Source organism: Eptesicus fuscus, chromosome 18 (assembly GCF_027574615.1).
Source record: "Eptesicus fuscus isolate TK198812 chromosome 18, DD_ASM_mEF_20220401, whole genome shotgun sequence".
Lineage (NCBI taxonomy): Eukaryota > Metazoa > Chordata > Mammalia > Chiroptera > Vespertilionidae > Eptesicus > Eptesicus fuscus.
This window is the reverse complement of record NC_072490.1, coordinates 44,599,380-44,617,230: the sequence shown is the minus strand read 5'-3', so window position 1 is coordinate 44,617,230 and position 17,851 is coordinate 44,599,380. Positions and strand designations below refer to the sequence as shown.

The window sequence follows — 17,851 nt, the reverse complement described above, 5'->3', positions numbered from 1 at the left end:
TGTCCCCTCCTCTAAACAGGAAATACTCTCTCAGGCTCGCTGGGTACTCTTGCCTCTGAGTTCCTAACTTCAGTCTTCTTGCAAAGCTCCTCTATGACATGACATGGCGAAGGGACCCCCTCACTAAGCCTTTAGATTCCAAGGCCAGCACTATCACCCTTCAATGCTCTGAAAACTGCTCTCACGTCAGCACCTTCTCACCCCCTCTTCCCAAAGAATGGCTGTCTTTACTACAAAACTGCAAACGCTTACTTAACAGTCCTGCTGAACTCATTATCACCCAAACCTTAGCATGTTTTATCTCTAAGGAAAAGTGTGGCAGTTTTAAATCCAAGCTGCTAGAAGCCTGGAAACTGCAGTCCTAGAACAGGCTACTGGGCCTGCTCTCTCCTCCCCCTGCCTTTTCTCCAGTCTCAAATGCCTATACATAATTTTCCAAAGTCTTGATAACTTAAAGTCTTTGAAGGATGGCTGGGTTAAATGATAAACATCTAAATATTTTTAAATACATAAATACTGAAACATTGATTGCTAGACAAGTGTTAATTCACCTGCCCTTAGTTTTTATTACAGAAGATCTCTTATACTTTGTTGAATGTATATTTTCTTAAAAGTAAGAGTGTGTTTAAAGTGTGTTCATAAATGTAAATGCTGGCTGTTTACTTTTTGACTCAAGCTGGTTATTTGTGACTAGGTAGAAGGTTTGTGTTGTCCATTAAGTCAGGACCTGATCACCCCTGATGTCCAAAGGGACCCCTTCTCTCCAAGTAAGCTAAAGCAGCCCAACCCAGGCTCTTTCCTGTTGCTTATGCCCTTATATCTGATACCAGACTTTCTTTTTTCTTTTCTTTTTTTTAATATATTTTATTGCATTTTTACAGAGAGGAAGGGAGAGGGATAGAGAGTTAGACTGATGAGAGAGAAACATCGATCAGCTGCCTCCTGCACACCTCCTACTGGGGTGTGCCGGCAACCAAGGAACATGCCCTTGACCAGAATCGAACCTGGGACCTTTCAATCCGAAGGCCGACACTCTATCCACTGAGCCAAACCAGTCAGGACCCAGACTTTCTTTATTTCCACCGCTCATTCACAGTCCTTGACACTATCACTGAAAGCCTCAATAGGCCTTCCTGCTTGGTATTTAGGAACCTCTCTCCCCTTTTCTAAAAAGTCATACACTTCTTAAAAGTCATACACTTCAAAGGACACCAAGTCAGGAATGAATCCGTAATATAGGGAAACAACAAAGCAGACCAGGAAGCCAAGGCAGCGGCTCAGAGGAAGCCCCCCATCTCCCCAACTATTAACTATACCTCATATAACACCCTAATACACTCCAGAGGAATTCAGTCCTATTAGTTCTTGGGGCCACTTAGGAAGGTCCATGGTTAAAATTTCAGGGAAAATACATCCTTCCCCAGGGACAGGCCCGCATTCCCTACATATAGGAAAGACTGCTTTTACAACTCCTTAACCCCCTCATCACATGTCTTAGCCTAGCCTCCCTTCTACAAGATATCACCAAAACCTGTTCTACTTGTTACTCAGTATCTCCCCAAGGACAGGTTAGACCTCCTTCTTTCCCCACTCACAGTCAAGGGGCCAAATCCCTGGACAAGACTGGAAAATTGATTTCACTTGCATGCCCCCTATTAAAAGAACCAAGTATCTTTTAACCCAGTCTCAGGCTGGGTAGAAGCCATTACCCACTATGTCTGACCCACCTCATTACAATTAGATAATGGACCTACTTTCATATCTCAAATGACTCAACAGGTCTCCTCAACAGAACATCCAGTGGAACTCACACCCCCTTCCCCCACCAGCCCCAATCTTCAGGCAAGGTAGAAAAGGCAAATTCCTTAATTAAGGAATTAACTCTCAAAACTAAAGAACCTTAAACTACTCTCCTACCTCTAGCCCTTATGTACATCAGGGCAATCCCCCATGCACCCTCCTTTCTTAGTCTCTTTGAACTCATGTATGGAAGACCCTTCTTATTAGGAAACTTCCCTTCCACAGAGATACCTCTCGGAGACCAAGTCCCCATTTTAAATCTCATCATACAATTACTGAAGAACATGCTGATCAGGTCTTCCCTCAACTTTTACAGGAGACATCCCCCCTTCTCCTCCTAAAGGGATCCATCAATTATTTACAGCCCTGATGGCAAGGCCCTTATCAGATACTCTTAACTGCCCCAATTGCAGCTATACTATCCGGGCATACTCCATGATTCTCCCTTTCCAGATTAAAACCCATCCCTGGAAAACCTCAATCACATGAGCTGGAGTCCCCCAACTTTACAGCCACCAGATTGGGCCCATCAGATTCCACCGTGCCCATATCTCAGAGGAAGAGGACGAATGAGTGAGCACCCATGCACGTGACCCCTATGTACTGACCCTACCAACCCTGACTTCTCGGAAAGCCCACCTCCTCTCCCAAGACAATTCTCCAGGTACTAGCTACTATCCCCCCTCCCTTTACATCAGGATTCTCACCTTTCTATGGGACTTCCTTCTACAAGGGGACTTCGATTACCCATGGGATGAGACTTCCTTCTTTATAGGTCCTGAACAAACCCTTTCTCTCTCCTTGGGACAATCCCGACCCTGGAAGTGGGGATTAGCTCTCCTTCTCATCCTATACCAACCCTCCTCTCCTACACCCATAAGGAACTTTCTCACCTCCATTCATCTCAAATGAACACTTAACTTTACCCATTACCTCCTAAACCAGACGAATTCAACTTTTGCCAGGGACTCCTGGCTTTGCCTTTTGTACTCTTCTTCAGTGCATACCACCATCCCTATACTAATCAAGAGAAGGAATCATGCAAAAATCACTTTAGCACCATGGTCGGCAAACTGCGGCTCGCAAGCCACATGCGGCTCTTTGGCCCCTTGAGTGTGGCTCTTCCACAAAATACCATGGCCTGGGCGAGTCTATTTTGAAGAAGTGGCATTAGAAGATGTTTAAGTTTAAAAAATTTGGCTCTCAAAAGAAATTTCAATCGTTGTACTGTTGATATTTGGCTATGTTGACTAATGAGTTTGCCGACCACTGCTCTAGCTTATAAAAAGGAAAAGGGAACTATATTTCTCAAAAAGGCAGACACCCTTCTAGGTAATTATTCTACAGCCCAGGCAAATCAAGCCTCCCTTCTTTTCCATTCTTATCCAGCCACAACAGGCCCCAGGCTTCACCTGCTCCTTTCCTTCCCTTTCTCTTTTCCCTTGGCTAACAGCCCATTATAGCGTTCCTGCCCACTTTCACTGCTATAGAATCTCAAGCACTCATCTGTCACCCATTATCTGTAGTGCCATGACGAGTACCCTCTCAACTTGGGTGTGTTGAACTGGGAAAAGAAACCTCATACCCTTTAGTCCACCTCTTCTCTCTATACCTTTCAGCTTGTCTCCATGATCAGGGATTTTTCCTCCTCTGTGAGGAAAACCCATACATCTGCCTCCTGATCAACTGGACAGAAAGCTGTACCTTTGTCTATCTCTCACCCATTGTAGATGTAGCCCCCAATAATCAGTCTTTACCTGTCCCCATAACCCATCATATCTGACACAAAAGAGGAGTCCAGATAATCCCTCTTCTAATAACCCTGGGCATCACAGTAAGGGTTGAAACTGCCATAGGGAGTCTAACCACTGCTCATTCTATGTTGAAATCTTGTCTCAGGACCTACAAGAAAGCTCTGGATGCCTAGCAAGGGGCAAAACTGGGAAAACAATAGCCTCACCCCCAGGGTAACCTCGCCTCCCCTTTCATATCAGTAGTCAGGCAATTTAGACCCCTGACCGTTTCCTCCCTAAAGATAACATCTAGACCTCAGTTGTATTTCAGCTCCAAGCCCAGAAAAGCAGTAAAACTAGACAAGTGACGCTGTGGCAACCTCGGACCAGCTTTTACCTCCCAAGTCACTCAAGAGGACCGTTTTTGAGCCTTCACCAACCAGTCTCTTGGGGAAATCATGCTGCTGCGACCACTCATCCAGCCAACTACTATCAAATTCCATCCCCCCATGATCTTGACGTCCCACATCAGCAGGAATTACGAGAGATATGACCATCGTCCATATTCCATAAAACAAAAAGGCTAGAATGTTAAGTCTGATCAAATAATTGAATCGATAACCCCTCCCCTGGGAACTGACCTTTAAGCCACTTCACAATGGACATTCCACTTGCTTAGACCACATTCCACTTGCTAAGACCATTATCTCTCCCAGAATCTGGACCTGCATAGAGAATTCTCCACCCAGAGAAAGCCTGCCTAGAGTGCTTTAAAAACCTCTGACTCCCTGTCTTTGGGGGCTGGTGCCATTTTGGGGTTCAGCCCATCTGGGTTACCAGATGACAAATACATTCATAATTCTTTACCCCTTTTGGCCTCATGCATTCCTCCTTCAGCGACCCTAACAAATATGAAGATGCAATAGGGTTGATGGCAGGTGTGAGCTGATCAAAGTTCCCACCTATCTGCCACTAAAACAATGGGCAGTGCTTCAAATAGCCAGAGAAAAATGGGATGGTTAGTGGTTGAGCAAGGGGCGGAGTTACAACTAAGATGTCATGACTTGGTTACAATCTCCATTTTTATCACCGTTAATGTGTTCATTTAAATCTATATTAGTATATTCCCCAGGCAAAACAACAAACCACCCAAACATCTTAAATACTAGAGGCAATGGGAAGGGGAAGGTTAAAAAGAGAGAATCCAGTGATGCTGTTGTAATTAGGTAGTTATTAATAATAGGAAAGGAGCAAAAGGGAGGCCAGATATTATAAGCATGGCCATTTGGGCAGAATCACCAGGAAGCTACAATTTCAAACTCTCCAGGTTACCATTCAGTCCATTCCCTGCAGGTCACTGTGGGAAGGGGTCCAACAAAGGGGGAAATGGGTACATGTGCAATGAGTTGGGGTGACAAGGGAAATTGCCTCATTCAAGACTAGGGAATGATGGGTTGGTTAGAGGAGGCAGGGTCATTGGAAGCCCACGAAAATTTGGGAATACATAAAATCCTGCAGACAAAGGAGCTCTCTCTCTCCCTCTCTTGGCTCTCTGGTTCCTTTGGCTTTGCTCCTGCCCGTATTTCCTCTATAACCACATACAATGGACTAATGGACTGCAGCTGGGAACACAAATTAAGCTAGCCTGACGCTGCATTGGACTGTGCAGAGATGGAATGGAAACTCTGGACATTGGCTTTCATTTTAGCTCTGCTGAAAGCAAAATGGGACTTCTTCTATGGCAGGACTGAGCGAAATGGAACCATGGAAACTCGGATTTGATGCCACAGACATAAAGCTTTCTAAAATATCTCATCTTCCTGTGGGACTCTCAGAAAATTCGTTTTCTTAGGATATCACAAGAAGCCCATTCCCACTAGCAACCAGTGGAGATGTGGAGGAGGTACTGTAGATCACATATTGATATCCTGCTCCTTGATGCTGAAGGAACTAGACCACTCATCCAGAGCGATATACTTGTCCTTGTCCAGATCTCAAAAAAGCAGGTGGTGTAGTGCTTCATGGGGATGAGAGGTGCACGCAGTGCCGCCAGCTCAGTATAGGACAGGTACCTGTTAATGGGGTATTGGTCCAACTGACTGAACTGCCAGTGCACAGGGAAGATGTACATGTTGTAATTCCTTCTTGAAGTCCCAGGCCAGCAGCAACATGGGGTGGTCTCCAGCCTCCAGGTGCTTCTCATTCTCATGTTTACACACAGCTTCTGCTTCTTGGTTAGAAGGTTGTTGTCTTCATCCCTTTCACACAGAGTGACCAGAGTGCTCTTGAGCCAGCCCCACATGCAAAGGGGAAATTCAGTCAGCTCAGAGTCCAGGGAGGGATCCGATGTAGTCCAGGTGGAGCTTGTGGCACTTCTTGAGGCCCCCTTCAGGGTGCACTTGATGGGAAAGAAGTGGCAGGAAGTTGAAGGTCTTGTCATTGCTGCACACCTTCTCAAATGGGGGCATGGTCCTGCACATGCACATAGGGGTGTTCTCATCCACTTCACACACCTTGCCAAGTTTGCAGTGGTGGTTCTGGCAGAGGTTTTCCACCACTACCTCCTCTTTAGCTTCCTCAGCACCTTCATCAAACTCTATTCTGACCTGGACGGGGTTGGCTCCCTTGGATACCTCAGACACCTCAGCCACCGTTTCCTCCATCACCTCTGTCTCATCAAGCAGGGCTTTCTGCTGTGGGATGCCAAGTCTTTCCAAACCAGAAAAAGGAGAAAGGAGAGCCAGGCCTTCATGCTGCAGGGAACCCTCAGTGGCAGGCAGGCAGCAGGCTGAGTGAACTTCAGCAGTTTCAATGTCTGCGGAATGTCTAGGAAATGTTTAATTCTTTTCTTTTTCTTAAGTTTCCCCCAATGTGTATTCAGTTAGAGCAGTGATCAGCAAACTCATTAGTCAACAGAGCCAAATATCAACAGTACAGCGATTGAAATTTCTTTTGAGAGCCGAAAACCGACTTCTGCGCATGGGCCAGGAAGTTTCAATCGCACTGTACGTGCTTGCCTGCACGTGGTATTTTGTGGAAGAGCCACACTCAAGGGGCCAAAGAGCCACAAGTGTCTCGCGAGCCGCAGTTTGCAGACCACTGTTCTAGAGGAAGAGTAGCAAAATAAAGAGCTAACAACACTTTTTAGGAGGTGGGATAGAGGTAATTTGAATTTGAAAATTACTTTAAAATCCTCTGACTAAAAATCCTAGTTTTCATGTGCTTGTCATATATCCTCTTTGAAGCCATGTCGGTTCAAAATCTTTAGCCTATTTTTAAAAATTGAGTTTTCCTATAATTTGGTTTTTTTAAAAGATATGTTCTAGATGTAAATCCTTTTCAATTAGCTAATTTTCTTCATCTCTATATTTTACAATATCTTAGTAATCACTTTTGATTAAGGAGATTATCTTTTTATTTTACAAATTGTTCAGTTTATGTCAGCTTTCAATTTTGTGCCAGTGACACTTGTGTATTCATTTTATATCCAGCCATTGTGATTAAATTTACCTATTATTTCTACAAATTTAGTGACTCAATTTCTGAATGTTAAACCTAGTTTGTGTTACTTAAACCCAGCTCATCATGATGTATTATTTTTAACACTTTTCTTTCTTGTATTATTTTGTCAGGTTTTGTTACAAAACATATTTGTCTTAATAGCTTTGGGCATCGGGTTTTTATTTACTTACTAGAGGCCCGGTACACGAAATTTATGCACTTGCGGGGGTGAGGTGGGGGGGGGGTCTCTCACAGGACTACAAGAGGCCTGTGCCCTCTTGTAGTCCTGGACTCCTTGGGGGATGTTTACCTGCTGGCTTAGGCCTGATCCCCAGACCAGGCGTAAGCCAACAGTCAGACATTCCCCCTTGCAGTCCGGCTCTCACAGTCCAGGACCCCTCGCTCCTTACTGCCAGCCTGCAGTGGAAGCAGGAGAGGCTCCCGCCACCACCGCTGCGCTCGCCAGCTGTGAGCCCGGCTTCTGGCTGAATGGCACTCCCTCTGTGGGAGCACATTGACCACTAGGGGGCAGCTCCTGCATTGAGCGTCTGCCCCCTGGTGGTCAGTGCACGTCATAGCAACCAGTCGTTCTGCTATTTGGTCGATTTGCATATTAGGATTTTATTATATAGGAGGATACTGCCCTCATAAAGAACTTTGGAAAGTTTCCCTTCTACCTTAATTTTCTGGAAGAATTCACCATTAAACTTATCTGGGCCTGAGTCTACATTGTGAAGTTTTTAATGACAAGTTCTATTTCTTTAATATATTCATTCAGACTTTCTATTTCTTGTGTCAATTTTAGTGATGTCTTTCTAACAACCTGTCAATTTTTCATCTGAATTCTCTAATGTACTGGCAGAAGTTGTTCATAATATACTCATTTATAAAAAAATTATTTTTACTGATTTTTGAGAGGGAGAGATAGAAACATCAATAATAAGAATCATCGATCAGCTGCCTTATTCACGCCCCCACTGGGGATAGAACCCACAATCCAGGCATGTGCTCTTACCAGGAATCAAACCTGTGATCATTTGGTGTATGGGCCGATGCTCTAACCACAGGCCAGGGCATCTCATTTTTTATTTTAAATGGAATACTTCTAAAATGGCTCATTTAGGATGATGTTTGTTTTAGGGTTTTGTTTTTTTGCTTTTAATGTTCAATTGGTAATCCCTTCTAGTCTAATTTCCAGTCATTTTTCTTAATGAACTGGTTTCGAATTTTATCAAATGCTTTTTCTACTGTACTGAGATATCTTCTGTTCTTGGATTAAAAGAAACAGTACATTTGTGGATTTTAAAAATTTCCTTAACTACCTAGTATGAACCTATCTTACTCATGATACACATTATTGAATTTTACTTGCTAATAGTCTTTAAGATTTATGTGTGTATATTCATGAAACAAAATAAATCTAATCTTCCTTTTCTGTTATTTTTTTGGCTTTAATATCAAGTTTATACCAGGCTTTTAAAATTAATTGTGGGCTAGTCTATACTTCTACTGCTTAGTAACCTAAATAAATTTGGTATTTACTCCTTTAAAGTTTGGTAGAAAATGTCAGACTATGTGGGCATTTTGTTCACTTGTGGGAAAAGTTTTTTAATAAGATCTACATTTACTTTAACAGTTACAAGACTACTCAAGTTTTTTAAGTCAGTTCCTATAAGTTATTAATTTTTACAGTAATTTATCCATTTCATCTAAGTTTTCACAATTGTTGGCATAAGATATTCATTTACTAATGATTTACATTCTACTTACAATTATTGCATTTTCACTCTATTTTGTATTCAGTCTTGATCAGTCTTGACAGATTTTTGTATTTTAAATAAAAGGCAATTTTCAGCTTTGTATGTTATGCATTTTACAGATGCTCCTATTTTTCATGATCTGTTTCTTCTATTCTAGGTTAATTCTAACTTAAGATGGGCAGCTGGCATATTGATTTAAAGACTTCCTTATTTAATGTAATTTCTCTTGAATCCTACTCTATCTCACATTTTGATGAATGTACATAAATAATCACTATCTTTCTGTTCCAAATATTTGTGATTTCAATTCTTTTTTTCTTTAATTCTCAAATTATTTAGTACTGTGATTTTTTATTTCCAAATATGTAGTGGCTTAAAATATCTTTTTTTCAGTAAATTCTAAATTACTTGCTTTGTAGGTAAAAATCACTTTATATAATAGCTACTTAAAATTTTACTGAGTATTTGTGGCTCAACACAGACCACTTTTTATAATTATTCATGTGTGCTTGAAAAAAATGTTTTCTAATTGTTGGACATAGAATCTGATATGTTCATTAAAACCAACTTGCCATATGCTGATTTCCATGTTGAAATCTACCTTTAATAAAGAATTTATAAATTTCTCTGAAGTTTTAGTAATTTCTCGATTCAAATATTTAAGCCTTTATTCATCTGCTAGGTACATGCATGTTAAAAATTGCTATACCTTTTTGATGTTGAATCTTCTGTTAATATTTATAACCCTCACTAGCCCCAATAATGTTTTTTGTCTTATTTTTATTAGTGTAACAATAACAACTTTATTGTGGTTCTTAAAATCCTATTATTTTCCACCTTGCTGTGTTCTTACGCATTAGGTATGTCTTCTATTCTAGAAAATCTCTAGATTTCTTTATTCCAACCTGTCAGTGAGTTTTAGTTCACTTAGACAATATTTATTGATGGTCCTATTTCTTTTATCTTAATTTTACATTTCAGTTTATCCCACTTTATTTTTAAGCCTCTCTTTAATTTGATGTCTATAAATGTCTTCTTCTAATAAGACAAGAACTTTAGTATGCTCTCACATCCTCTGATCTTGCCATCTTCTACCAACTCATCAATGGTGATATTAACTAGACTCTACTTAGTTATTAAGAATATATTTTCGTAACAACCAAGATGGCGGCATAGGTGAACACCTATACTTGCTGCCTCTCACAACCAGATCAAAACTCCAACTAAAAGTCAAAACAAATATCATCCAGAACCACGGGAAACCTGGTTTACAACTAGAAGGAAAGAAAAAAGGGCATTGAGACTGGTAGGAGGCGTGGAGGTGCGGAGGTATGAAATGGGCTGGCAATTGGGTGCGCTGTTGTTTTTTTCAATCAGGAGGGAGATACAAGCTCCTGATTGCTCTGGACTCCAGTTCCGGGCGAGACTCTGGGGAGCCAGACTCATACGGGGAGAAACTGGACTGTCTGGCATCGGGCAGGAACACGAGGGAGGCTTTCTTTCAGAGGTGCTCTCCGTAATCATTGTTCCTACACAGGGCCACGGGACACAGAGACCCGGGGACCTCTCTGGGGCAGGACGGACTGGAAGCCATTGCTGTTTGCTCCACCCTGGTGATTTCCTGAGACCCCACACCACCCAATTTACAACTCCACCCAAGCTGTGCGCAGCAGCTTTTGCATATGAATGGCCTGTTCCCTTGCAACTTAAAGCCTAACTAACTGCAGCTGGGTCAGAGAGTTCCAAAGCATCCAAAAGAAAGCCTAAGGCCCTGCAGCAGCAGCCAGCATTGCTTCACAGCTAGGCCTCATCTGGGCACTTCCAAACCACAAACAAAGAGGAGGAATCTGCAGATTTCTCTGTAGCTCCTGCTGAGTGGCCTCAGGCAGTGGCTGACTTTGCACCTCCTTGGAAAGCCAAGAGCCAGTGTACCCAGTGGTCAGTGTGAGACCATACCAGATTACAACCCTTCACATCCATAAGCGACACACTCAAGGGGCAGTCTCAGTGAGGACCAAAGCCCCATTGAAGCAAGTCCTTCCCCATAAGGGTGTCTCTAGCACAGCAGTTCTCCCATTGTAGACACAGCTGGTCCTCATAGCCAATTGACCTGGAGGTCAATTCCTCCCAGTGATACCAACAGCAATCAAGACTTAACTACAAGATTGTGCACACAGCCCACAAAGGGGTGCACCAAGAGTGTCCACCTCAGGTAATTGGGGAGGCTGAGCCACTGGGCCCTACAAGACACCTAGCACACAAGGCCACTCTTATTAAAACAGGGAAGCAGCCAAAATGCGGAGACAAAGAAACATGTCACAAATGAAAAATGGAGGAAAGCAAACTACTGGATATAGAGTTCAAAATCACGGTTATAAGGTTAGTCAAGAATCTTCTAGAAACCTCCAAGAAATTTAGTGAGACCCTCAGGATATGAAAAAGGACCAATCAAATTAAGCATACACTGACTGAAATAAAAAATAATATACAGAGATCCAACAGCAGACTAGAGGATCGCAAGAATCAAGTCAAAGATTTGAAATACGAAGAAGCAAAAAACCGGAAAAGAAAAAAGAATCCAAAAATATTAAGATAGTGGGACAACTCAAGCATACCAACACCAAATTATGACGGTGCCAGAAGAAGAGAGAGAGCAAGATATTGAAAACCTATTTGAAGAAATAATGACAGAAAACTTCCCCCACCTGGTGAAAGAAATAGACTTACAAGTCCAGGAAGTGCAGAGAACCCCAAACAAGAGGAATCCAAAGAGGACCACACCAAGACACATCATAATTAAAATATCAAGGGCAAAAGACAAAGAGAATATTAAAAGCAGCAAGAGAAAAACAGTTAACTACAAGGGAGTACCCACACGACTGTCACCTGATTTCTCAACAGAAACTATGCAGGCCAGAAGGGAGTGGCAAGAAATATTCCAAGTGATGAATAGCAAGAACCTATAACCAAGATTCCTCTACCCAGCAAAGCTATCATTTAGAATTGTAGGTCAGATAAAGAGCTTCACAGACAAGAAAAAGCTAAAGGAGTTCATCGCTGCCAAACCAGTATTATATGAAATGCTGAAGGGTATTCTTTAAGAAGAGGAAGAAAAAGAAAAAGGTAAAGATGAAAATGAACAACAAATTGACAACAAATACATATCAACAAGTGAATCTAAAAATCAAGTGAATAAAAAATCTGATGAACAGAATAAACTGGTGAATATAATAGAATCAGGGGCATATAAAGGGAGTGGACTGACAATTCTTGGGGGGAAACGGGTGCGGGGGGTGCGGGAAGAGATTGGTCAAAAATTTTACCTATGGATGAGAATATTGGGGGGGGGTAAGGGCATGGGGTGGGGTGGGAACTGGGTGGAGGGGAGCTATGGGGGGAAAAAGAGGAACTGTAATAAACTGAATAAAGATTTATTAAATTAAAAAAAAATTTAATAAAGAAAGCAAAATGATCTGAATAAGTAGAGCACTTCCCATGCTTTTGTACTGGATGACCAAATATAGAATGCCTCATCTTGGAAGGCTTTATTAAGAACTAATTAAATCAATGATTAACCTACAAAAACAAAGAATATATTTTCTACCTGGCCAGCGTTGCTCGGTGGTTGACTGCTGACCTATGAACAAGGAGGGTCAGGGTTTAATTCCTGGTCCTGTCTCAATTCCCAGTGGGAGGCCTACAGGAGGCAGCCAATCAATGATTCTCTCTCATCATTGATGTTTCTATCTCTCTCTCCCTCTCCCTTCCTCTCTGAAATCAATAAAAATATATTAAAAATATATATGCATATATTTTCACCCTGGCTGGTATGGCTTGTTGGTTGGATATCATCCCATGCACCAAAAGGTTGCTGGTTTGATTCCCAATCAGGGCACATGCCTGGGTTGTGGACTTGATCCCCATGACTGGGGTGTGCAGGAGGCAGCGATTGATGTTCCACTCTCACATCAATGTTTCTCTTTCTCCCTCTCCCTTCCTCCCTCCATAAGTCAGTACAAATATTTAAAATAAAAATAAAAAGTTTTTTCTCCTTTTAGTTTTATCATATTGTATAGATAACAACAAACTCTACACCAAGGTATAAAATCTCAGATTTCTTACAAATGCTTCTTCAATTTGCCTTACCTTTGGTTAAGTGCTTCATTCATAACTGTTTTCCTTTTTTTTTAACTTATAATTTTTTTAAAATTTTTTTCTTTTTTATTAAATGTATTGGGGTGACATTGGTTAACAAAATTATACAGGTTTCAGTTGTACATTCCCGTAATACATCATATTCTGTATATATTGTATTGTGTGCTCACCACCCCAAGTCAAGTCTCCTTCCATCACCATTAATCCTCTTTCCTGGCCCCCATTTCCCTCTGGTAATCACCATAGTGTTGTCTGTGTCTATAAGCTTATTTCTCTTTTTGCTTAATCCCTTCACCATTTTCACCCAGCCCTGAAACACCTCCCCCCAAAGCTGTCAGTCCGTCCTCTATGAGTTTGTTTCTATTTTGTATGTAAGTTTATTTTGTTCATTAGATTCCACAGATGAGTGAAATCATATGGTACTTGTCTTTCTATGATTGGCTTATTTCACTTAGCATAATGCTCTCCAAGTCCATCCATGCTGTTGCAAAGGGTAAGGTTTCCTTCTTTTTTACAACCAAGAAATATAAAACCACCATATTAAAATAGGTAAAAATTTAACATGAAATTACCAGATGGTCCAGCAATTCTACTATAGGTATATACCCAAAAGAACTGAAAGCAGAGACTCAGGGATTATTTGTACACCAATGTTCACAGCTGCATCATTCCTATTACCAGCCTAAAGGTGCTAACAACTCAAATATCCACCAACATTTGGATGGATAAACAAAATTTAGTATTACACATACAATGAAATATTCAGCCTTAAAAATAAATGAAATTCTGATACATGCTACAGCTTAGACAAACCCTAAAAACATTATGCTAAGTGAAATATGTCAGACACAAAGAACAAATGTTGTGTGATTACACTTAAAGGTACCTAGAATAGACAGATTCATAGAGACAGAAAGTAGAATGGTGATTGCCAGAGAGAAATGGGGAGTTATTGTCTAATGAGTAGTTTCAATGTGGGATGATGAAAGAATTCAGAAGATGGACAGTGGTGATGGTTGCGTGACAATGTAAATGGAGTTAGTGCCACTGAATTTTAATCATTAAAATGATAAAAATGTTATATACATTTTACACAATAAAAAAGGTAAACAAAAATAAAAAGGAAACATTTAGATAGAATTTGTTGTTGGCCAACTGAAGAACTATGGTTTGGTGGTAGCAATAAGAAGCTGGTAGAATGACAGCCTCACATTCTACTCCATGTTAGAACTGTGGTCGGCAAACTGTGGCTCGCGAGCCACATGCGGCTCTTTGGCCCCTTGAGTGTGGCTCTTCCACAAAATACCACCGCCTGGGTGAGTCTATTTTGAAGAAGTGGTGTTAGAAGAAGTTTAAGTTTAAAAAATTTGGCTCTCAGAAGAAATTTCAATTGTTGTACTGTTGATATTTGGCTCTGTTGACTAATGAGTTTGCCGACCACTGTATTAGAATATACTCCCTGTACTTAAAAGACTTCTCAGGGAGTGTTAGTTATTAGGGAAAAGACAAGTTTTATGAAGGTAAGGCATTCTCAAAATGGCTGAGACTGTAAGTAAGTATCTTAGAAACACAAAAGGAGTTTTAAGCTACACAGTGTAAAAGAACGTTTGGGCTGAACAATACAGGGATGAGAATATAGGGCTATTCAATTAAGGTAGTGGATTGAGAATCGAGGAGAGAGAGGAAAAGAAACCTGTTAAGAGAACTGATCCTCAACAGCCTCAGAGTTCCAAATGGACCAGCTTTGTAAACTACAACTACAGCAAACCTCTGAGGAATACAGTGAAGCAATATAATGAAGTCACTATAGTCAAGCTGCTAAATTACTAAAATCAAGTAAGTTTTATTTAGCCTGAGAACTTAAAACTTTTGAACTTCCCAGTCCTACATCAATGCCTGGATATACATCAGACCTCCAGATAACCCTGGTTACCCCCTCAAGGACTCATGTATACAGACCACCTGATGTCCATTATCCAGACCACCAGATATGATCAGATCTCCTGGCGCCCATCCTCCATACCATCCAGACTGCCTGATATCTGACCGATAACTGTCCTGGACCAATCCTAGGGCTAAGAATGCAGAACTTATTATTCTCAAGAATGTATTTTTACTATAAAAACTCTTAACTTGTCTATCTTCTTCAGAACATTTCTGTGTTTTTGCTTAGTTGTATTTTCGTTTTGCAAAGCCTTGAATAAATCTTTATCATTTATTTCTAGTCAAAGCCTCCAGACTCTTTTTGAGTTTGTTTGACACCTTCATTAAGCACTTGTTATATGTCAGCCATTATTCTAACAAAATAGGTCTTGGTGATCCTGCCTACAACCAAACTTCTCCTCCTCTCAATTACATGAAGAAGTTAACTTAATATTCAAATAGTATAAAATAGTCCTAGTATAGCTGGGATTTCTGAAACCAACTGCTTACAGGTTTAAGAAAGGGGATTTTTTAAAAAACACACAATTCATTTTCCTTCAACAGCATCTTTTAGGAATCTTACCACATTCATAAATAAATACATAAAAACTGCATTTAAGTAGTAAAAGAATAAGTAGGTAATCATACTCTTTAACCCTTTGCACTTGCTTGCTTTTTTCTCGAGCTGCTACCGATGCTAATCGTGTCGAGTCACACTCGACATCCGTGTGCAAAAGGTTAACCTTTGGTTATTCAGTCATAGATTTAGCACATTTTGCTTTCTTGTCCTTCTCCCACTCCCAACCCCCAACTCTGACTCCAAAATGTAAATAACTTTATAGTTTGGGGTTATTAAAAAAGGGACATATGCTTTCATTAACTATCCTATATAATAAAAGGCTAATATGCAAATTGTCCCCACGGGAGGAGTTCAACTGAACGGTAGTTAGACGTGTGCTGACCACCAGGGGACAGCGCAAAACATGGCGGGCAGGCCCCAATCGTCCCTCTGGCCAAGCCTAGGGACCCTACCCATACTTGGCCCGGTGCATGAAAATTCATGCACTGGAGTGGGGATCCCTCAACCCAGCCTGCCCCCTCTTACGGTCCGGGAGCCCTCAGGGGCAGGAGGCGACCCGACGATCAGGAGAAGGTGATGTCCCATCACTCCTCTGCTGCTGCCACTGCCGGCAGTGCAAGCCTCGGCCAGCCCTGGTTACTTGAGCCTCTGGTGGCCCTGGGTGGCTGGGCAGCCGCCATACGAGGCTTGCCTGCGCCTCAGGCAGACCCTGGGCAGCTGACATCTGAGGCCTGCCTGCGCCTCAGGCCGACCCTGGGCGGCTGGGCAGCTGCCATCCGAGGCTTGCCTGTGCCTCGGGCCAGTCCTGGGTGGCTGGGGGGCTGAGGGGACTGGGCGATTCCAGAGGCAGGTGCACAGTAGTGCCAGGCCTGCCCCCAGCAGGGCTGAGGGGACTGGACGCCACCATTTTGTGGCTGTGAGTGCTACAATCTTTGAAGGTATGGCAGTCAATTAGCATATTCCCTCCTCATTGGCTGTGGATGCTGCCATCTTTGAGAGCGGGGCAGTCAATTAGCATATTCCCTCCTTAATGGCTGTGGACACCGCCATCTTTAAGGACGGGGCAGTCAATTAGCATATTCCCTCCTTATTGGCTGTGGGCGCCACCATCTTTGAGGGCAGGGCAGTAATTACCTTATTCCCTCCTTATTGGCTGTGGGTGCTGCCATTTTTAGGGCGGGGCAGTAATTAGCATATTCCCTCCTTATTGGCTGTGGGTGCCACCATCTTTGCGACGGCATGAGGGTCAATTAGAATATTCCCTCTTTATTAGATAGGATATATATTATACACACACACACACACACACACACACACACACACAAATAGTTATTTATTTGCAAATAACATCACCTCAAATGGTTTATTTGCACTAATGAAAATAGTATGGGTTACTCTAAGGTAATAAATGACCTAAAGAACCATGCAAATCAACAAAATAAATAATATTCTAACATTTCAACCTAAATTTTGTTAACGAAAAATACTTAATATTTTTAGCATTAAAGATTCTTCAATCCTAATTTTGAAAGTATAAGCCAATTATCACCAACTTCATGAGTAGTTTTAGTGTAGTTTTCAGTAGTATCTACATGCATTAATTTTGAAACTTTACACTTAAATTATCACCCAGAAATACAGATTTTTTCCAAATGATGTCTATCAAAACTAATTTACTGCCTTTCAACAGTCAAAGTGCTTTTGGAAACATGGCAAAATACAATTCAAGTTTCATTCTTTTGTTAATGTAAAATTATCAACAAACTACAAAACTGATGTAGGTAAGTCAACCCTATATGGAGCAGAATAAACAGCCATGCAAACAATCTAATCTGTAGAGGCCTTTAAAAAATCTACAGTGCTGAATGAAAATGTCTACCACCAGAATCATCCCTTTAGGTTACTGTATTATTTTTTAGAAGACATTTGTTAAAATGTAAATGCCCCCTAGGAAGAAGGGATTATATGTGTAAAAAAGAAATAGCTTATAACATTTTTTACATTTAAAGAGCACAATGTACTCAGTATATATTAACTGGTAATTAAAAATAATACTTACATTCACTACTTCAAAGAAAACTGGTTACATAGTGATCAAGTACTAAAAACCATATATATTCCAAGTAATGACACTTAGGACTTACCTCTAAAATCTGACTAGCTCTAGATGATGAGTGACCATCAGCCTGGACCACCGTTACCTGACTGGGAGACTGTGACAGAATGCTGGAAACACTACCAGAAGTCTAAAAACAAATAGAAAAACAAAGGCACATTTTCTTCCTCTCATATCAAACAGGCAAAATTTAAAGTTCTCCAAAGCAAGCCCTGAGGGACATGTGGTATGTACTTATGTTTGATTTGATAAGCTTATAGTGGATACCACACGGTCAGTGGTA

The 17,851-nt window shown here is 41.3% G+C and overlaps 1 protein-coding gene and 1 pseudogene across 1 annotated transcript in view; both read right to left on the bottom strand.

The window, feature by feature from the left end:
* CCDC66 (coiled-coil domain containing 66) overlaps nt 1-17,851 on the bottom strand; it is a 64,423-nt gene that overhangs the window by 29,358 nt on the left and 17,214 nt on the right. Inside the window, exon 8 of the mRNA XM_028152802.2 lies at nt 17,597-17,698. Within this exon, the coding sequence (XP_028008603.2) occupies nt 17,597-17,698 (102 nt within the window). The remainder of the gene's footprint in view (nt 1-17,596; nt 17,699-17,851) is intronic.
* On the bottom strand, nt 5,447-6,285 carry LOC103290431 (SPARC-like; annotated as a pseudogene).